General features: G+C 33.2%; 6 protein-coding genes across 10 annotated transcripts; 2 read left to right on the forward strand and 4 right to left on the reverse strand.

Annotated features, from left to right (window-relative positions):
- Positions 1 to 297: 297 nt before the first annotated feature.
- On the reverse strand, positions 298 to 3,765 carry Ahcy (adenosylhomocysteinase). The gene is made up of 6 exons (XM_033478894.2): positions 3,602 to 3,765; positions 2,912 to 3,102; positions 1,652 to 1,993; positions 1,292 to 1,507; positions 978 to 1,204; positions 298 to 846 (listed from the first exon to the last, which is right to left on the reverse strand). Exons 1-6 carry the CDS (start codon positions 3,627 to 3,629, stop codon positions 549 to 551), a joined length of 1,302 nt encoding a protein of 433 aa, XP_033334785.1. The 5' UTR covers positions 3,630 to 3,765; the 3' UTR covers positions 298 to 548.
- A 214-nt stretch (positions 3,766 to 3,979) lies between these two features.
- LOC117225371 (leucine-rich repeat-containing protein 23) lies at positions 3,980 to 5,750 on the reverse strand. The gene is made up of 2 exons (XM_033478895.2): positions 5,292 to 5,750; positions 3,980 to 5,224 (listed from the first exon to the last, which is right to left on the reverse strand). Exons 1-2 carry the CDS (start codon positions 5,655 to 5,657, stop codon positions 4,604 to 4,606), a joined length of 987 nt encoding a protein of 328 aa, XP_033334786.2. The 5' UTR covers positions 5,658 to 5,750; the 3' UTR covers positions 3,980 to 4,603.
- Positions 5,751 to 5,901: 151 nt separating this feature from the next.
- Positions 5,902 to 9,005, forward strand: LOC117225366 (protein claret segregational). 2 transcript variants are annotated; one of them, XM_033478885.2, is made up of 5 exons: positions 5,902 to 6,145; positions 6,395 to 7,383; positions 7,452 to 7,743; positions 7,823 to 8,097; positions 8,189 to 9,005. In XM_033478885.2, exons 2-5 carry the CDS (start codon positions 6,395 to 6,397, stop codon positions 8,607 to 8,609), a joined length of 1,977 nt encoding a protein of 658 aa, XP_033334776.2. In that variant the 5' UTR covers positions 5,902 to 6,145; the 3' UTR covers positions 8,610 to 9,005. The 2 variants fall into 2 exon arrangements, with proteins under 2 accessions (XP_033334776.2, XP_033334777.2); XM_033478886.2 differs by having other exon boundaries at positions 5,902 to 6,057.
- A 141-nt stretch (positions 9,006 to 9,146) lies between these two features.
- Coa8 (Cytochrome c oxidase assembly factor 8) lies at positions 9,147 to 13,672 on the reverse strand. Of its 2 annotated transcripts, XR_013032785.1 has the most exons (4): positions 13,425 to 13,672; positions 13,152 to 13,349; positions 12,810 to 13,076; positions 9,147 to 12,414 (listed from the first exon to the last, which is right to left on the reverse strand). XR_013032785.1 is itself a non-coding variant. In XM_033478755.2 (3 exons), exons 1-3 carry the CDS (start codon positions 13,488 to 13,490, stop codon positions 12,876 to 12,878), a joined length of 465 nt encoding a protein of 154 aa, XP_033334646.1. In that variant the 5' UTR covers positions 13,491 to 13,558; the 3' UTR covers positions 12,719 to 12,875. The 2 variants fall into 2 exon arrangements, 1 of the variants encoding a protein (XP_033334646.1); XM_033478755.2 differs by lacking the exon at positions 9,147 to 12,414 and having other exon boundaries at positions 12,719 to 13,076; positions 13,425 to 13,558.
- On the forward strand, positions 10,597 to 17,839 carry LOC117225299 (uncharacterized). The gene is made up of 2 exons (XM_033478756.2): positions 10,597 to 10,825; positions 10,892 to 17,839. Exons 1-2 carry the CDS (start codon positions 10,597 to 10,599, stop codon positions 11,116 to 11,118), a joined length of 456 nt encoding a protein of 151 aa, XP_033334647.1. The 3' UTR covers positions 11,119 to 17,839.
- On the reverse strand, positions 13,817 to 18,989 carry Marf (Mitochondrial assembly regulatory factor). Of its 3 annotated transcripts, XM_076519260.1 has the most exons (12): positions 18,831 to 18,989; positions 18,260 to 18,342; positions 17,554 to 17,638; positions 17,344 to 17,470; positions 16,880 to 17,273; positions 16,700 to 16,807; positions 16,409 to 16,429; positions 16,030 to 16,183; positions 15,221 to 15,969; positions 14,976 to 15,146; positions 14,711 to 14,907; positions 13,817 to 14,643 (listed from the first exon to the last, which is right to left on the reverse strand). In XM_076519260.1, exons 2-12 carry the CDS (start codon positions 18,275 to 18,277, stop codon positions 14,439 to 14,441), a joined length of 2,229 nt encoding a protein of 742 aa, XP_076375375.1. In that variant the 5' UTR covers positions 18,278 to 18,342; positions 18,831 to 18,989; the 3' UTR covers positions 13,817 to 14,438. The 3 variants fall into 3 exon arrangements, with proteins under 3 accessions (XP_076375375.1, XP_033334641.1, XP_033334645.1); XM_033478750.2 differs by lacking the exons at positions 18,260 to 18,342; positions 18,831 to 18,989 and having other exon boundaries at positions 17,554 to 17,731; XM_033478754.2 differs by lacking the exons at positions 16,409 to 16,429; positions 18,260 to 18,342; positions 18,831 to 18,989 and having other exon boundaries at positions 17,554 to 17,731.
- Between the last annotated feature and the right edge of the window lie 1,528 nt (positions 18,990 to 20,517).

Consider the following 20,517-nt stretch of genomic DNA (forward strand, 5'->3'; position numbering starts at 1 on the left):
ATTCAGCTGTAAAGAAAACACGACTTGCAGGAAAAGACGTAGCTGTAGTGAATGATAAAATGTACCAGCATTGCGACGCTCCTTCTCACGAGCAAGAAATTCTTCTCTCTCGGGTCTTTCTCTCTCTTCCTGTTCTCTTCGTGCTTCTTCAATTGCGTGATATTTTCTTTGTAATTTGAAACCGTGAATCACGCCGGCAAATAAGCACGACCATCTGAATAACTAAAGATGAAAATTCTGTACGAATTACAGGTTCGAATAACAAGTATCAATTACTACCTTTATTAAGGGGCTAACTTCAATTGGAACTGGCTTTATTTTTTCTTCCATAATCAAAGTACACAAATCTTTTTAATTAAATTGATTTTTTAATGAATTACGTTTTTTATGAACCTTAACAAGTAAGACACAATATTGGATGTTGACATTGCAAATAATAAATGAGTAACTAGAACTTTGATAATTGACAATCTAGTTAAAAACGTCGCCGTGTTTTCGTTATAATATCAAATAGAAGTACATAAAGGCCTCTGAACTCTGAATGGCAATTAATATCTGTAATGATCAGCCTTGTAAGGTCCTTCCACAGGGACGCCAAGGTACTTTGCCTGCTCGTCTGTTAGTTTTGTAAGCTTTACGCCAAGATGATCCAAGTGTAACGCTGCAACCTCTTCGTCCAATTTCTTTGGTAACATGTGAACACCGAGTGAGTAAGATTCTGCTTTTGTCCACAACTCTATCTGTGCCAACACCTGATTTGTGAACGAATTGCTCATCACGAAACTCGAGTGTCCCGTCGCACATCCAAGATTAACTAAACGACCCTCCGCGAGGACAATGATGTGTCTGGAAAACGGTGAGATATTACAGCTAATTTTTCTAAATTTTTTAAACTAAATTCTACAATGTCCCTAATCTTCTTCAAACATTTTTATAGGCAAGGGAGCGTTGCTTTAAATATTATTCTAACTGCCCACCTGCTGTTCTTCAACGTGTATCTGTCTACTTGGGGCTTAATGTTTACTTTCTCGACCGCATTCTTTTGGAGCCAAGCAACATCTATCTCACAATCAAAGTGGCCAATGTTGCATACTATAGCATCTTCTGGCATGTTCATAAAGTGCTGACCTAATATAATATCTTTACACCCAGTGGTGGTGACATATATCTGTCCCTTGGTTGATGCTTCTTCCATTGTTGTCACCTAAGAATCGTAGGTATATGTTCATCAACTTTTCTCCTAACCAATTAGAAATAATCTTGTCATTCTTTGCATGTTAGCAATAATCACCTCATATCCTTCCATAGCTGCTTGAAGTGCGTTAATAGGGTCAATTTCAGTGATTATGACGCGACCACCAAGTGCTCTGAGACTCTGCGCGCATCCTTTGCCAACATCACCATATCCGGCTACCACACAGACTTTTCCCGCGATCATCACATCTGTGGCTCGCTTGATACCGTCGATCAATGACTCTCTGCATCCGTATAAATTGTCGAATTTACTCTGTTCAGTGAAATGTAAACTTGGGATCATAGAACATTCAAAACTCAATTGTACTATAGGCCAGAGTATGAAAGAGGTGGCTGGAAAGTATGGGACTGAAGATGTTCAGGTAAACAATTGGATCAAAAACTGTAGCTGACAAACCTTGGTTACAGAGTCATTCACATTAATAGCCGGAACTTTGAGCGTTCCTTCTTTCATCATGCGATACAGATTATGTACACCAGTGGTGGTTTCTTCTGAAATGCCGCGACAGTCCTTTAAATATTGTGGAAACTTGGTGTGAACCAAATTGGTCAAGTCGCCACCGTCATCAAGGATCAGATTTAGCGGTTTGCCATCGTTAAAGACGAGAGTCTGCTCTATACACCAAAGATACTCTTCGTCTGTTTCGCCTTTCCACGCGTACACGGGGACACCTGTCTCTGCTATAGCTGCTGCCGCGTGATCCTGCGTGCTGAATATATTGCACGATGACCATTGAACCTAATTGATCAATCGGGTTGAGACATATCTCGAGTATTATTGTGAACTAACTTATTCAGGAAAATGATTGTCGAACGATCAGAAAAATACTGTGCACCATGGTCTCATAGACAATGTTTTATTTATTAAGATTTTTAACTTGATGTTATATCGTAAGATTTTTCTTTAATACAGTTGCGATTCTTCAATACTAAAAGTCTACTCATATGTGAGAGGTAAATCTATCTTTTAATATTACCTAACTTGCTTAGGTCTAATTAAATTTGAAGTGAACTGTGAAAGTATAAATGATAAGTATATAGATAACAATGATAAGTATGACAGATTATTATACAGTGATAAATGTATTATTTGTTGTCAAATGATTATAGGGTAGTAAAAAAAAATTCATGATCTTATGGACCTTCAAATTGCAGACAACACCCCTTTTCTATTATAAAAATAAACTGTATTACAATAGTAGTAAGTGATACAAATTTCTTATCTGATGTAATCTTGATCTTAAGTGAAATAGTATTTGAAAGCTTCTTAATGTATAGTGCTATTGTAGGTAGATTCAGTAGTTCGCGATCCACTAGATAAGTCTGCATACATATGAAAATGCGTTTATTTTCCGCACCTATCTTTCTTTTATGCTATATTCTATTCTTATACAATCGAAATTTCAATCATAATTCGTGCTACTGATTTCTGCATATTTCAAATATTTGAAAATTTAAATGAAACTCCTTTTGACGTTATTTTGTAACATTTATGATTAATATTTGAACTATCCGAATTTTTAAATTACGTTTTAAAATCGTAAGTTCTTTTTTACTTTCGATCTCTATTTCGGTAACCGAAAAATATTCGTACATAAACTCGATTCTGGAGCAACATGTAATTATGTGAAAATTATATGAAAACAATTCAACTTACCTCCGCGCCTAGCTCAACAAGAGTTTCAATAAGAACCGCCGTTTGCACAGTCATGTGCAAACAACCCGCGATTCGCGCACCTTTCAAAATTTTCATGGGACCGTACTTTTTCCTAATTGCCATAAGTCCCGGCATTTCGTTCTCTGCTAAAGTGATTTCTTTGCGACCCCAAGACGCCAGAGACATGTCAGCTTTAAAATGAAAAAGATGCAATTCATTATTTACAAACTACAGTAATCATCGGCAGAACTATTTGATTGAAAACGAAGCAATCGGCAAAGAATTACAACATATTCCCAAATGTTTCACTGCTCTATTTTGATTCGCCATTTCCTCGCAACAATCATTTCTACTGTACGGTCAAGTTTGTTATCAGCAGCGTGTATATAAAAACAATAAATCCGAACATTGTGAAAGAGATAAATCAGTTTAATAAACGTGTAGTCATGTAGGTTAATCTCTACTTTAAGCCCACGTTATCTGAATATGCAATAGTTCATAGGATGAACTCATATTGTACTGCATCAGTCGGCAAAGATTTTTCATCAGCCTCTTTACAATTCTACCTCTACATGTGCATAGATAATATTATGCTTTAAATACTAGGAATGGAGGTTATCGACTCTACTCTAAAATAACGACCACGTGTCTGCTTAAGTTACTTCAAATCTTAATTAACCGTTTACTTACCCACTTTGTACGCAGGTTTGGTGGTCATTTTTGTTCGATGAAAGTTAACCGGCACACGAAAAGTAAGTTATGCTATAATTTTACGAGACGAGTTAACAACCTGTAAGACAAAGGTTAACACACGTTTCCACCGACGAACTGCGGTAAACTAGAGTTAGGAATGCACGACGAGCTTCCTTTAAATCGAGACAAAACGAGGGACCCCGCACGCGTCAGCTTCCCCTCCAAGTGACCATTTCTCCAACCGGGCGAATATGTATAACATAGCAAGTCCTCCGTAGCCGTAGCACTTTCGTGTAAAACGTAGGGCGCGAAATTATGAAAGCAAATGAAAAGTACGCAAGTAACAATAAGGTAATGACGATAATTTGACATTGAATAGAATTTGTTGTCTTCTTAGAATCGTCATTTCAAAATTCAATATTTCGGAACAGTTGTGTCGTCATAGGAGCTAACACAAATACATCCCGCCCTAAAGCCAAATTGGAAACAGCAGTATCTAAAAATAAAAATTTAAAGATTATATTAGTATTAAAGAAAAGAAATCTAGAAATAGGAACCTGTAAAAGGAAAAGGATCAAGAAACAGAAATACGCTTTTACAAGATAGAGCAAAAATTAGCACAGAACTTAAGTTCTCGATATTGCAATGGAAATAAAAAATGACAGACACAAGCTATTAGAAGGTTTAGGCTATCAGAAATAATATGAGCATTTGTATAGGAAAGAAAAAATTGTTTTAATAAAAAATACTATGGTTTGAATAATACGCGGTAAAGTGCCCGTTGGACTTGTACAGATCGCCACGCCACCGTCGTGTTATGAGACACTGTAGGTACTCGCGATATTTGGCAGGATACATGCTGATAAGGAAGAGTACTACTTGCCCAACAGATGTCAATGATGACATATGTTACGTAAAGCATTGCGACAAGCATATATGTTATGTAAACTTAGATATTTTTATTTGTATGATAAGAGTGTTTTTAATAACGTCATATTGTTATTCTGGTGGACTAATGTCGAAGTCCGTGAATTTCGATCCATTTAGAATCATTTGTCTGCGAAATTCTTGAGCTTCTCCTTTTTCTTCATACAATACTGGATCTTTATCGATTCGTACCAAGTTAGGCAACATAGCCAACACAATTTGCCTATACATATTCTCCTCGTCTTCTTCTCTGAAGTGGATAGCAGGATTTTCAAAAATGATCAGAATTTCTAGCGCAGACAAGCAACTCAATTTTTGAAGTTCTGAAATTTTTGTGATCTCGTTATTTCGAAGGTTCAAATAATTGAGCTTTGTACAACGCGAGTCAAAGCCGTCCAAATTCGACAATTTATTGCTTCTCAGATGTAAAATTTTCAAATTAACTAGAATGTCTAGACCCTCCAGCTTTTCAATTTGGTTTTCTGCGAGATATAGACAAATCAATCCAGGGAAAAAGATACCATTCGTTGTAGTTAATATGTTTCCACGCAATTCAAGAGTTTTAAGATTCTTTAGATCGTAAGGATTCAAAGTGACTTCCTCGATATTGTTATGATTTAATTCTAGAATCTCAAGGAGAGTATGGGAGATGCCGGTAGTACTCTTTAACTGATTTTTATTTAACGTCAGTACCTGATATGATAAAAAACTGAAATAGTGGTATACTGAAAATATTTGTCTCTAAATGATCAATATTAACCTGTAGGTAGAGCATTTGTTCCATTTCTGCAGAAGATATTCGATTGTTATCAGCCTGAATCATTAAAAGATAAGTCATTTTCGTGAGAACACACAGGGCTTCGGCGGTTAATCTATTTCCGGAAACGTCCACAAAAAGGACATATCTGAATCTTAATATAACTTGAATGTCTGTGAGGCTCTTATTGGAAACATTTAATCCTAAATAAGCATATCCAAGACCCGAGTCGCATTTTCCTAACGTGTGGAGGCATTCTCCAGCTTCTGCAAATGATAAGATTCGTGAAACCTCTTCGTAAATTTCTGGAGATTCGTATCTCGAATGTTTTTCATATTCTCCTTCTACTTCTTCGTAATCTTCTGCCATTGATTTTCGAAGCAAAATACGACGAATGTATTTATATTAAAAAACAGAGAGATTTGTCAGTTTTTAAACTGTTATGCTTTCTCGCTCGACCGACGTTGTCTCCCCTTGTCACCAACTACAGGGGCAGCACTGTAACAACAGCAAATCGTCAGCCAATCTGAGCAAAGCAATTCTTCGCATACACGGCTCGTTTGATTGGCTGAGCCGAGCAAATTCAAGTTCAAATAAGTGTAGCGGATATTGTTTAACCGCCGTTGGATCGGTGCCGAAAAGTGACATAGAAAACAGTGTTCCTTTATTTTACAACGGTGAATTTCGATTTGGTCGTTCGAGTATTCCCTTTAATAGATACTATGCAACTACGTGTAAAATAAATACTTTATTGTTATGCGATCACTAGGTAATTCCAGCGGTAAACAATTAGTTTCGTAAACTATTGATACGTGTGGCTGCGAGGGATTTGATGTTGTATTATTGTAGGCAAAGAGGTTTGTTTTATAGAATTGTTGTTCGTATACGTTTTCCATTTTCACGAACAACACACTGAAGGATTTTTTAAAATCCGATTATAAATTAATCGGATCTCATTTTTTCATAGCATGAACAACTCAAGAACAGTATATTTGTTTGATGAAAGTTCTTATAAATAATGCATGCGTTTGCTATTTTTTGCCAGTGTATTGAGAACAGTCTATTCTTATTATATTTGCATTAATTTCTTCCATTCTGTTTCATAGATGGAGTCAAGATTACCAAAGCCAAAATCTCAATTAGGAAACTTGATAAGTAGAATACCCAACAGTAGCATAAAAATGAACAACCAAAAAAGTACAAAAGACCCACTTGATGTACCTGGATCAAGTACCAGTACTGTTTCTGATTCTTTGAAAAAATCTAAAAGTGTAATTAATTTAAATTCTAAATGTACAAATGAAAATAAGCCACCGCCAAAACAAATGCTGAATAGATCCAAAACATTGTCTACTATTACGACTAAAGCAGTTAAAAGGCCAGCCACTAGCAATGCAAATCATACAGAGGCTAAAAAACAGTTTACAGCAAGGCCTATAAGACCAGCAACTATGCAAAGAGCTGGTGCTACATTAATAGGCAATACAATCAACAGAACTGTGAAAAATACAATAACCAAAACTATACAGAATGCATCTATAGCTACAACTAAACCTTCCAAATGGGACTTAAAGGGTCGTCTTGCCCATACAAGTAACGAATTGTCTAATATACGACAAATGTTCAAAGAAACTACAACCAAGTTCAGTAATGTTCAAGAGAAGATGACTGCTTTAGAAACAGATGTAAATATGTATAAATCTAAGGCCGAAGAATTTGAGAGTGCAAACAAGCTATTAGATACTGAATTGAAAACGATCAAGGAAGAAAGGGAGGATTTAAGTAAACGTCTAAAAGATACAGAGAAGTCTTATAAAAGTGCTTCAGAGTCATTGAAAGAATTTAAAGAAAAATGTGTTGAACAGGAAGAGTTGATTCTCAAGCATGTATCTGAGATAAAAGACTTACAAACAAATCTCAAGGTCCAGAGACAGCTTAATGAGGAACTCAGCATAAAGAAAGATGAGTTACAGTCTTTAGTTCATACAATGGATAGAGATCGTAGGATACTGCATAATACTATACAAGAGATGAAAGGAAATATTAGAGTATTCTGCAGAGTACGTCCTAGAACTCCATCTGAACTTGGGAAACCGTATGTATTTTTGATGCAATGCATGCTATAAATTAATTTTTTTATTGTTTATTGTCTATTGTTTATAGAATGTATGTTATGAACTATGTGGACGAATGCACCATTGAAGTGGGCAAGCCTGATGGTTCAACGAGTTGCAGTGGGAAACTGAGAGGAACGCGACATGAGTTCTCTTTTGATAAAGTTTTTCCATCTTCAGCTAAACAGGAGCATGTCTTTGAAGAATTATCCCTTCTAGTTCAATCTGCCTTGGAAGGATACAATGTCTGCGTATTTGCTTATGGCCAGACAGGTTCTGGAAAAACGTACACTATGGAAGGTTTACCTGGCATTGAAACAGAAGGCATGATACCTAGAACGGTACATCAGCTGGATCATTTGTAACTGCAGATATTCTCTGACGATAGAAAAATAAATACATTTCAATTTTTATACCTAGGTACGGCATATTTTTCAAGAGATGAAACATTTTCAATTGCTCGGTTGGGAATACCGAATAGAAACTAGCTTTCTCGAAATTTATAATGAGCATATCGTTGATTTATTGGACTCTCAACCAAAGACGCACGAAATCCGAATGGCTGATAACAGGGGACATGACTTGTTTGTTACCAACCTCAAGATTGAGGAAGTTCACAGCCCTGAGGAATTACAGGAGTATCTTTTAATAGCTCAACAGAATAGAGCAGTTGCAGCTACTCAATCGAATGAGCGGTAAATCTTTGTTTTCCATTTTAACAACTTAAATTATTAAGAAATCTTGATTGATATGAACAAATTTTTCAAATTGTTATGAATTTTATAGATCGTCAAGATCACATTCAGTGGCAAGAATACGACTCATTGGGAGGCATAATACAAAAGAAGAAATTTCAATTGGAAATTTAAATCTAGTTGACTTGGCAGGTTCTGAACGATTGAAAAACGAGGAGTCTGTTCGAATGACGGAAACAAAAAATATTAACAAATCGTTATCGAATTTAGGTAACGTTATTCTTGCTCTTCTGAAAAAACAAGAACATGTTCCTTATAGAAATTCGAAGCTCACTCATTTATTAATGCCCTCTTTGGGTGGGAATTCAAAAACTTTAATGTTATTAAATATATCACCATTAGACGAAGGTTATAGCGAAACTTTAAACTCGCTAAGATTTGCTAGCCAGGTGAACAGTTGTAAAACCGGTAATGTAAAACGAACACGAACAGTTTTACATACTTCTACATGAAGCCTTATCAAATGAACTTGCATTTGTTATACTTAGCTAGCTTGATCAGACTGCCAGATACATATTAATTAATAGTTTATAAAACAAAGTATTTTTATAAAGTCTGATAATTCTTTTAAAAAATCGTACAAAACAGATGTAAATAATTGAACACATAATATAATTTCAATACTGTGTGTGAAATTAGATAATATTTCATATCTTTGACAAGTATTTCGCATTCAAGTCTTCATTTTAATTATTAAAACTTTTTAAGAATATCGGATATTTTATTAAACTAGCATGCATTATCATATATCATCCAATGAAGTATGTTTCTTGGGAGTAATTTCATAATTATAAATATCAATTGTAACATTCATTAATGTAATAAAAAAAAATTATTATCTGACATAATATTCATCATTCTTTCCATGGAAACATCAATGTATAAACTTGTTATTTTATGATAAGAAATATAAGATTTAATTGAAACAAAACGTTTTGTATCTCCTAGGATATTTCAAGTTAATGAAGTATGAAATAAAAACGATCGTGTAATTAAAAATAATTTATTTAAGACAATATTGATACAACATTCATTTTCAAATTGATTTTATGTGAATAATGTACCTTGCAGACATTTCTAATGTATAGGGATAATAAATTTGGGACCTTAAATTTGCTATAAATTTTTGAAATTCTGGAGAAGAAGAGATAATCCGTTTTCGCAAATCTTTCTTTATGTAAAGATTATTATTTTTTCTATTATTACACAAAGGCAATTCCTTTTTCATATAATTTAAATTCTCAATTTCTGAATGCTTTGTTAACAAATTCCAAGTATTTTGGAATAGTTGATTATTGAAATGATTGTATATTTTATAACTGTTTAAGAGGAAGGATGTGCAATAATTAAAAATAATTCTGCTTTGTAGAATATGCCCTCTCAAAGCAAAATTTTCTAACTCTTTGTGCCTAAATATTTTTTGTAAATCTGTTGAAACTATTTCATAATGTATAATCAATTTGGACTGTAAAATAGGGTTACTATATCGAATTATTGACTTTTCTTTAAAAATATAATTTGTTTGATTTCTAATAATAGTTTTTGAATCAATATTACATGCTCTGTGGAAAAATAATTAAATTAAAATAATAAGGTACCAAATGTTTATGTAGAGAATAATTTTACTTACATGTTATTTAATGATGTTATACTTTTTGTTATCTGATCGCGTATACATGGAAATCCTAATGCTAAGCATGCAGTCATAAAAAAATAAGTATATTGAAGCACTGTGTCTATTGGTAATGATATACCAAATGAAGTGCAATTTGTACTTTCAAAATTTACCAAATTTACCAAATTTATTGTGGTCTCTGTTTCTGTTATATTATATGCAATTCCAGATTTCCAGTTTTGTTGAGAAAATAATGTTGCTAAATGAAAAGATTAATTCAAGAGAAATATAACATAGAATTGTCTATATTACATTTAGCTATATGATATAAATTACTTGTACACAAAGCTATCCACAATCCAAATCCCCAAAAGAATAACATATTCCAGGATATATAACGTCTGACATTCTGTTTAATAAATTCAAAGTACTGGACCATTGCATAATAGTATTATTTCCTATTTTAATTCTGTTATGAAATCGGAGTCATAAAATACGACTACATATCATAAATTTTGTAATGATAGGTCAATGGTAAATCAAAAGGTTACAATAACAAAAAATAGACTATCTATGAAGATAGGAACAATATAAATTTGATGTATATTTTGCTGTATGCAAGTGTCAAAACAGGATCACAGATTGATATTATGACGAATGTTTTGGAAATATTAAGTAAATTTTGGAATGCACAGTATTACAGCCCGACTTGATAGTTTGAATCAACAACTGATGATCATTTCTAAATTGCAAAGAATGGAAGGGGAATGTGATGTGTATCCTGCCTTAATGTGTAAAAAGGTAATTATAATTTATTGGATTCTATGGATCAACAAAAAAGGATATGTTTTATTCAGTGCAATAAGCAGAATAATTTTGGTCAATTTTGTCATTGCATTCATCATTTATCTTTGGAAGAACAGTGCAACAGACTTAATTATGTTCAAGAATTTATATCATGCAACAATACTAAAAGAAGAGTACCGTGTAGTGCAAAGATATGCAAAACTAAAAAAAAATTGCTTATTTGTAAAAATACTCCATTAAATAAAGGTACCTTAATATTATTACTATACTTATAATGAATATAATTAGACATAAATATGACATTTTTTTTAGGTGAGGTGGAAGAAATAGGTGAACAAACTGTTCCTACAAAAGAAGAAAGTTTCCACATTAATGTAGAATTGAAAACAGCATCAAGTGAACAAAATTCTCATATAAAGGAAGATAGAGTTTCCCAAGAAATTAACAATTTAAGAGATATCGATTATAATATAGAAAGTGTTCAGGCCAAGGATGATCAAATTGCAAGAATTCAAAAGGTTCTTCTAGAAAGGAATTAGCCTTTTAACTTTTTATTTACACTCATACAATTTACAGGATCTCTTAAATGAAAGGAAACGTAATGAGGAACTTGAAAAGAAATTAGAATCCTTGACTTGCAATATAAATTGTTTAAAAGAAGACAGTGAGCAAAAAGCAGCATGTTTAAAGAACGCGTTACTGACAGCAGAGGAACAAGCTAAGCTAGCAATGAAATTAATGAAACAATCAACAAATCAAGTAGATTTAGTCAAAACGGATAGAGATAATCTACTGAACAAGATTTCAAAATTACAAGTAGTATTGCTTATTAATATCAATGCGTAAAATATTATTAACATCAGTATAATTATTATTTTAGCAACAGATTGCCGAAGTTACAAATAAAAATGTTGCTTTAATTGAAGAAAAGAATAACTTAAAACAAAAATTGGACTCTGTATCAGAGGACGAGACCAAGAGGTAAATTCTGTGATTGTTTGTACGAATTTTCTTGTCTTCAGACTGTAATATAAAAACCACTTTAGATATTAAATGCATGCTTCAATCATACAAGGTGTGCAGAAGTGGAGTTAGAAGTGAATAGGATGAGATCTGCAATAAAGGAAAAAGAAGATGCTTTGAACAAAGAAAGAGCAGAATTCAATAGCATGATTTTGGAACTCACAAATGTGATAAAAATCCAAAAAAGAAGGCTATGTGAAATAACTGGTGTATGCAACGATCAACAACATGCATTGCACGAGAAACACAAAGAGTTATCTCAAAAAGTAAGACATCAAGTAAAAGATTTAGATTACAATTGTGAATGTCCTTTATATCTATAGAGCACTGAATTACTGAAAGTACAAGATGCATTGCAATCGAGTAATAATCTGAGTAAAGAAATGCAAGGACAGATAGAACATTTGAAAGAGTGTTTATGCGAAGAATCAAAAGCTTGCCAATGTATGAAGCAAGAATTAGAAATTCTGAAAGAAAACCATTCTTCTGAATTAAGGATAAAGGAAAAAATAGTGGAAGAACAAAATAAGACTATTACAAGGCAAAGAAAGGTACTCCATACCTTTTACATGTTTACTGACATCTATAAGATGAATCCATAAATGCCCCTTCATTTGTAGTTGTTACATGATAGCGAAGAAATGGCACATCAAGTTGCCAGTGAATTTGAACAACTCCGAGAGGAATTGTGCCAAGAAAAGGAGAAATGTGAGTGTCTGCAAATAAAGTTGGATAAAATCGACAGCAAATTGAATAAAACATATTCACTGGAATGTCAGCAATGTGGGATTCTAAGATCTGAAATAGATTATCTGAAAAAGGAGAAACAAAGATCATTAACAATCGCGAAGTTTGCTTATCAAAAATTGAATCAATCTACGAGATTATATCAGAAACAGCTTGCTTGTCAAAAAGAACACTATAGGAATATGGAGTTGATAATCGAAAGGAAAGATCATGAAATAGGATGCTTAAAAACACAAATTCTCCAAAACCACTCAAAATCTATTCAAAGAATAAATAATTATGTGGTATAATGCAATTGTAGTAAAATTGAATGCTCATGTTCCTAAAATGTGTTACAGGAATAAGTTTAAATAATTTGAGCTTCATAGATTTCTACCAATAAATATATCATAATGTATATATTTTACTATGGTCACTTTTCAGGTAATACACTATAGATATAAATTTACATTGTACATACACGCAACATTGCAATATTCTGCAGAAAAGATGTATGCAGTCTTTGGTTGAATATAGATGCACCAAGTTACTTGAACTTCAACTTAGACACTCTTACCCTGATCTCAAGTAACAGTAGTTTAATGTTTCTCTTGTACCAAATGATATTATAATTCAAGTGAGTTTTCCAGTTTTTATCTAAAAATTGTTTATAAAATACTGACATGTCATCTGCAGTGATCGAGGTCTTTCCCTGATCCTTTAACTTATCTTGGAATTGCTTACGTTCCTACAATACATTTAACATTCTAAAATACAATACTTCTGTCTTGCAAAAACATTCTAGAAGATTTGAGAGCTGTACTTCTGTAAAACTGGCATTGTGTCGTGTCCAAAAATTTTGGTTCCAAATTTGAGTAGCCTCCCTAGCCTCTCTGTACTTCTTTTCGAGGTTCGTCTCATTTTTCGGTTTCGCAAATATTATCGGCCGCAAATTCGAGACCGGATCGGGTGGCCCTATTATGTCAGCTTGTGTCGCAGATTTTAGGTTAGAAATCGTTTTCTGTTTAAGATAAATAACATGAATGTATAGTAAGATTGTTGAAACGTCGACCAACATAACAAATGGTAAACTTACTGTGCTGAATAATCGGGTTACATTGTTGCAATGTTTCAATTGCGTGAATATACATGCTCGAGCCATGTCATAGACAATTACATTTTTATGAACCACGTGTTTTTTGGTTATACGCTCAATACTACATACAATGCAGTAATACAGGGTGTCACAATTAATTTCAGCACCTCAAACAGTTTGCTTGTGTCTATCATGTCATTGATAACATAAAAAGTTGTCAGAGAAAAGCATGGATCGTGTAGAGGTATCAAGTTCATTGATGTTTTTTTAACTTGGTACTACATATATATTTTTGTAATAGTCATGCACTAGCCTAGATCAAGGCCAATGTTTAATGTCCTTTGTTTTATCTTTGAGTACAAATGAATTGGAATAATGATTCGCAAATTAAATTCGTATACAACAAACAACCGTTTATTAATATAGTAACATAAGCTCTTTTATAAATATAATCTAATAAATCTAATAGCGGCATGATTTAATTCACTAGATAAATGAGACTCGTTCAACTTTATTAAATAGATTCTGGCAAATCTTAATCGTTTATACGTTTCGGATACGGTACTCTTATAAAAAAGTTTGCACTTTAGTTTTCTGAGAATATATGTTTTCACTGCCAATAAATCCATAATGGTGTAAAGTACAAGTGATTAAAAAGAAAAAATCAATTCGAAAATTCATTGACAGTTCATGTATATAAGAATTCTATTAGTTTTTCTAAAAACAGAAAAAAGAAATCACTATTTTAAACAAATTTGATTAAAAGTTTGAAACGATGAATTTTAGATAACTTCTGGTTGCTTGCACTAAAGACTAGAGTTTCCTTTTTTTGTAAAAACATTCCCTTTGTATGCACAAGTTTCTGATCAAGAAAACGCGTCAAATGATTCATTACCGGTATACGGGTGGTATAATTACTGTAGCATACGAGGACACATTTTCCGAAACAGTTAACGATGTTCTCAACATCGGTCTCTGAATCTTCGTGCTATTTCCTAATTAACGTTTTAATGGTTAATTCAACGATTTTAAATACGCCGCATCGAACAAATCAAGTTCGTTTGTTAAATAGTTAGCCTTATTTCGTAATGCTTTTGCGCTATTAGTTGCACCCTCTAGTATTCTTATCGTGCTTGCTATATTCGTTATCTCACTGCCCATCTCGTTTGTCGTTTCGTCTACTAAATGGCACAAACGTGCAAAAGTGCTGGATAACTCCCTAAAAAAAAAACATTGTATGTAATCATCAATCCAGACATCTAAATTAATTAAGAAAATTGACTTACTGTTGCACTTGATGGCTACAATTTGCGGACGTGAGATCCACGATTAATTTTAATTTCTTTGTAGCATGATCCACGTATTGACGCTTAAATTCACGTTCCTTCGCAGCATTTGTCCATGCTAATCGTTCGTAAACGTATACAGCACCGTATATGGCACCAGCTACGGCTATAAGTCTCCAACCGATGGTTTTCAACATCTGAAATGGAATAGTTCAACAAGCGGAACAATGTAACGTTCAAAATATCATTTGAAAATATATCTTACAAAACCAGCAACTATGAGACCGCCCATAGTGCCCTGAGATGTTATAGACGCCACTGCTATTTTTGTAGCCAATGACCAGTCGTCAGACCTCGCTGGTAGTATTGTAGTATTTGGTACGAACTTAGATATAGAATCCACACTGTCTGCGGGAGACATGATCGCGGATGGTATCTGAAAAAATATTTGCATATGACACATACAATACTTTTATATGGCAGTTTGATTCACGCAATAGATTAACTTACATCCTGCGAATAATTAGCAATAGCTAATTTAGGACGCTGTTTTCCTGCGAATCTATTAATTATGGCTGTAAGTCCCCAAGTGAATCGAAACTCTAAATCTTCATGGAAGTCTGCGCACAAATTGTCACAATTTAGTCTGTACAAAATCTCAAATGGCTCTCTTCTTGGTAAAATGTTAAGCGACATTTGTCGTTTAGTGTCCGGTAACAAGGTTGCCATTCGTTCGGTCATTTCTCTTTGTGAGTTCTCGATGTTCATTGCCAACGCAGTACTAAGTCTCGCTTTTAAGTTAGATCCTAAACCATTTTCCACGTGAGTGTGAAGTTCTCGTTTGTATATGTTTAAAACTAACGGGTCAGTATGAAATGGAACATTAAATTCGTCAATAAGCACGGCTAATCTATGTATCTCTTCACTTAAAGCTTTGGAAACTCTTTGTTCTACATCCTCCACCATGTGATGAATTTTGTTCTTCATTTCACGAGTTAACTCCATTAATTGCTGTTCCGTGTAATTTAATTTATCATGAATATCTTTTTGAGTGTTTAATTGTTCGGCCTTAGTCCTCTGTGTTTTTTCCAATATTTCGTCCAATGTCTCTCGAATTTCGGTCGCAATGTGTTTCCCACGTTGAGAATGCTGTTCAAATTTAGTTTTTACAGCAGACTTTGATATACATTCTTCGAATTTTCGTTCGAAATCTTGGAACTCAAAGTATCGATTTTGAAATCCGTCGGCTAACGCACCATCTGTAAAAAAACTTATTTGTAGCAATTAAATCCTCAAAAGAGAAAATTTAGAACTCTTACTATGAGCTGGTTGACCACGCTGTTCCTGCAAGCGGGCTTGAAGAGTTTCCTTCGCCGAAATAAAGAAAACGCGTTCTTCGGCATCCTTGGGGGAGTAAACTTTCAACTCTTTTGATAGAAAGTCAACAGCCCTTTCTTGATGCTGTGCCCTGACCTACACAGACATGAACCTCGTGTAAGTACGACTTACATGATAGAGTATCGAGCACAGTTTGAGAAGCAAAAAGCAGACCGTGAAACTTTTTAAATTTTGTCATGCAACAAATTTAGTGCACGATGTAAATTGCATAGTGTATCATGAGTTTTAATTATGATTTGTGATAATGAAATGAATTTCATAACTTTGTTATAATTAGTAAAATAGAATAGAACAACTTACCTCTTTCTGCTCTTTGACCAGCTAAGAGATAAATCGGGTGTTATGTGAGTTATTTGAGTAAAGCTGCCACTGCATACAGCTAATGTACATATGTTTTAATGAATCTAAGCTTTAAACTTGTTAATGTAAACAGCAACTAAAACAATTTACATGTGAAAAACTTCCGCAACGAAGTTATGTAGTACCAGCTTTAATGAACTTCATTTTGTACGCGATTTTTTTTTATATTGAAGAATTACTTTCAAACGTAGTTCGATACGTTATAAAATAGCAGTTTTATACAAAATATACCTGATCGAAGAATTCTGGTTCTGAAGCAGACGCATCCCATCGATTATTTAAAATGAAGATATTGGGTTTTGATAATTTTGTAGACACTTTGTGGAAAAAGTTTTTCTCCTGTAATTGAAATTGTTATCGTATATTCTACGACTCCAGTGTATTCCTTGCATTACTATTACTACTACTTACAGTAACCATTAAAGTAGACTCAGCATTAGATACCAAAACGAAAACGTCTGCATCCAAACAGTGTTTATCGATCCATTCGTCTAGATTCGGTGTAACATCCACTCCAGGACTGTCAACAAATACTACATCATCTCGTAGTAGTAAACATTTGTCTTTTGGCCAAAATATCCTAACTAAGTGACTCTCGCATAGTTTCTCTTTGCAGAGAGCATGACCCAATTGACCCACTGATTGGACTGGCTGCTTTTCGGTCGATCCTTCGGTAATAAGGTACGCTTCCCCATTATCCGAACCTTCGACTTGTAAAAAACAGTTTGTCGTGTGTCCTATGCCACTCGGTAGAATCTTATCGCGTAACATTGCATTGATAACTGTACTCTTTCCGTTGCTAGTCCTGAAACATAAGATGATATTTAGTATAGTGGTTATTATACTTATCACTTGATGTCTGTACAATTTCGTACCTTCCGAAAAAGGCAACTTTCATGTGATCCCGCTTAAGTACATCCCTAATTCCATGAACCTTATCAACATAGCTCACGATTTTTGCAGCTTCTTCAAGTGTGACAATGCTGTCTTCATTTTGGAGTGCTGAAAAAATAATTGCACAAGCTATTTACTATTACTGTTACTTGTATTAGTGATTAAGACTCACAAGATTTGGAAACATTTACATTTCATAAACCGAACAGTGTCCTGTACATAATCTTCTATCTCCACAAATATGTGATTGATTTTTTTCTTGGCCTTAACGAAAATCTGAAGAGGAGAATTGTCAGTTCGTATATCTGTTGATCGCATGTGGCTGTCTCCCCCAATCATGGACATTGTACGATTGATGTAGACAGCCATGATTCCTTATACGTTTATTGTGTACACAATGGGTTTAGCAAAGTAAGAAAAATATGGTGCAATACGTTAGGCAGGACGTTGTTGCAGTGCACAGCATGCAGGACCAACTGAAATCATAAAAAAGCAACAGTTAAATACTTTCTAATAATACCAGTGATCTACAAGGTACAATTTAAAACTGACTTTATATGCAAAATAGATACTTAATAAACAAATATTTATATAAGAAAACACATATGTGAAGCAATAATGTAACACATTTCAAACTTCTCTGCACAACAATAAAAATCAAATGTACGATAAGTAAACACTGAACGATACAAGTAAATTTTAATGTAATAACATTTTAGCAGCTATCTAAATATTAAATATTTGATTTATATAGTCCCTATGTGTTTCTAACAAGTCAAAAATTGGTATACAGTCTAAGCTTTTATTATGTGTGCAATATGTATACATGTGATTAATTATAATAAAGCTATCACATGTAGTAAATACGATATAACTATTAACACAATATAATGAAACCTTCTTATTTTTAGTCATTGAACTGTCCTCTGTCTCAAGATAAATGAGTTGTAACTTTGAATATCTTCTTTACTCCAAATCTTCTAAAACAATTAATTGGAATATAAGCATTAAATACTTCAATATTAATTCTATGCTTAAACTGTAATTGAAATGTTACAAGTTAAGAAGTATATGCATGAAAGAAATTTACTTCAAACTTTACTCCATACTGGATAATAACACATAAAAATTATGTTTTCATTTGCATTTTTTTATTAACCGACGTTATATTATTTATATCTAACATGATATTTATAAGCTTTGACAAACTGATGTGTACATTCCGTGCACAGAAATTGCAATAGAAGATTTTACGTCTTCGAATCTTGTTTCCGCGATTAAGACACACGTTAATTTACGGATCAATAGAACAACGAATATCATCTGTATCATTTTCGAGCATTCATGAATATAACAAATAAAATCTACGTAGTAAAAGAAATTAAAAATACACTTTGGACTGTTCGCCGAAATCTAACCTGTATAATAACGAAAAATTGTTGTATACTTTACGGTCCTGTGTCCTTACCAAATAATCACTGTTCCTTTATCATCATATTTCTAATTGGATGTGGATCGAATTGTGCGTAAAACAGTGCATAGCATTTCGCGACTACAAAATATTTTACGAACTAACAATTATGTACGTAGATAGGAGTACACTAAAATAAGTTCATGTGTGAACTGATTGGAAGTGGTAGGAAACACGTGACGATCGAAAAATTCAGGCTAATTTTCAAGTTTCATGAAATCTTTTTTTCAAACATGTTTAAAATTCTTAATGAAATTCAATTTTAGAATATTTTTTATAAATTATAGAAAATAATATTGTTGATCTAATTAGAATCTTTTAAAAATACATTTTAAACTAAACTATCTAACATTTCAAGCCGAATAAATGAAGTATTGAAGAAAATTCATACGCATACATACAAAAATTATTGTATGTAACATATGTATATGTACAATTTGTTCACAGAATGGACAATATCTTTTAATAACATTTTTTTTATAAATTAATGTTTTAAGTATGATAAATAAATAATAATAGCGAATGTAACCTTGACTAGGAAATTTTGAAAAAAACTACAAAATATAGTTAAACAATACACATAACTCATTGTAAAGCTTTTTTAACTGGCTTTTATTATTCTCAGAATCAGAAGAAGATACAATCATGATTGTTTAGTGGAAGAGGATCTCAAGACGGAGATTTTAAAAGTACTGGAGTATACAGACATCTCCTTTTCTCTTTCAAGATCATCTTTTGCGAGTTTCTCGTCTTTTCTTTTTTTTAGTGGAAACACATATTTTTGTCATCTTGTAATAGTCGAGACTAAGATCAATTCGATAACCTTCGCCTGACTTTGGGTACCATTTAGAAATGCATGGATGATCTTGAAATCTCGGAAAACAAAGTCATGAGAAAAATTTGTTTGTACACAATTACTTACAATATTCTCTATTTCTAGTTAAATAAACAGTCAACATATTGATAAAAAGCTTCATAGAGAAATAAATTTACGTAAAGTAACATAAATCTTGGAAATACATTTAATTCAGCTTATCGAAGTAATTTATACAATATACATTGACAGTAATCGCATCATTTAAGATTCTCTTCTGCCATCTTCAGGATTTGAAGAAGGGGATAATTCATTTTGATGAGTCAGTTTATGTATTAAGTTTTCTATTATCTCAATATCAACTATACCTACAAATTTATCAATAACTAATCCATTCGATATGACTACAATAGCAGGTACAGCTTTTACTTCAAACATATGTACTAGTTCTGGATTTGATTCTAGATCAATAATAGCTAGATCTAATTTATCCAGTGGCTTTATGAGTTCTATCAACTTAGGAGTGAATAGCATACAAGGCTCACACCAGTGAGCATGGAAATTCACAATAACCGGTACTGAATTGTTTATTACTTTGCTAACAAACTCTTGATTGCCATTTATCTCAAATTGTTTTTTTGGTTGCCGAGACAAAGAAACACTACGAACTAACATTGATGCAAGCTTACTAGGATGACGCAACATCTTCTAATGTTTCTAGTACTGTCTACTTTGACAAAAAATGAATTGATCACTAGTGAGATTGAAGTATTTTTCGTTCAATCAGTAGCAATTATATGTGCCAACATTTCTACTTTATTAAAATATCCTGAAATATATATAGAATGGAAAAGTATCAACTAATTCAGC

The sequence above is a fragment of the Megalopta genalis genome, chromosome 2 (assembly GCF_051020955.1).
Source record: "Megalopta genalis isolate 19385.01 chromosome 2, iyMegGena1_principal, whole genome shotgun sequence".
Lineage (NCBI taxonomy): Eukaryota > Metazoa > Arthropoda > Insecta > Hymenoptera > Halictidae > Megalopta > Megalopta genalis.

Coding starts and splice junctions, on each gene's coding strand:
- Ahcy (XM_033478894.2), bottom strand. CDS start 3,629: ATGACCACCAAACCTGCGTACAAAGTGG. Junction 1,994..2,911: donor TTGTTGAGCTAGGCGCGGAG/GTAAGTTGAATT, acceptor TTGATCAATTAG/GTTCAATGGTCATCGTGCAA. Junction 847..977: donor TACACGTTGAAGAACAGCAG/GTGGGCAGTTAG, acceptor ACCGTTTTCCAG/ACACATCATTGTCCTCGCGG.
- LOC117225371 (XM_033478895.2), bottom strand. CDS start 5,657: ATGGCAGAAGATTACGAAGAAGTAGAAGGAGAATATGAAAAACATTCG. Junction 5,225..5,291: donor AACAAATGCTCTACCTACAG/GTTAATATTGAT, acceptor TTATCATATCAG/GTACTGACGTTAAATAAAAA.
- LOC117225366 (XM_033478885.2), top strand. CDS start 6,395: ATGGAGTCAAGATTACCAAAGCCAAAATCTCAATTAGGAAACTTGATA. Junction 7,384..7,451: donor CCATCTGAACTTGGGAAACC/GTATGTATTTTT, acceptor TATTGTTTATAG/AATGTATGTTATGAACTATG. Junction 7,744..7,822: donor AAGGCATGATACCTAGAACG/GTACATCAGCTG, acceptor TTTTATACCTAG/GTACGGCATATTTTTCAAGA.
- LOC117225299 (XM_033478756.2), top strand. CDS start 10,597: ATGGATCAACAAAAAAGGATATGTTTTATTCAGTGCAATAAGCAGAAT. Junction 10,826..10,891: donor AAATACTCCATTAAATAAAG/GTACCTTAATAT, acceptor CATTTTTTTTAG/GTGAGGTGGAAGAAATAGGT.
- Coa8 (XM_033478755.2), bottom strand. CDS start 13,490: ATGGCTCGAGCATGTATATTCACGCAATTGAAACATTGCAACAATGTA. Junction 13,350..13,424: donor TAACCCGATTATTCAGCACA/GTAAGTTTACCA, acceptor TATCTTAAACAG/AAAACGATTTCTAACCTAAA. Junction 13,077..13,151: donor ACAATGCCAGTTTTACAGAA/GTACAGCTCTCA, acceptor AATGTATTGTAG/GAACGTAAGCAATTCCAAGA.
- Marf (XM_033478750.2), bottom strand. CDS start 17,731: ATGGCTGTCTACATCAATCGTACAATGTCCATGATTGGGGGAGACAGC. Junction 17,471..17,553: donor CACTGTTCGGTTTATGAAAT/GTAAATGTTTCC, acceptor TTATTTTTTCAG/CACTCCAAAATGAAGACAGC. Junction 17,274..17,343: donor AAAGTTGCCTTTTTCGGAAG/GTACGAAATTGT, acceptor CTTATGTTTCAG/GACTAGCAACGGAAAGAGTA.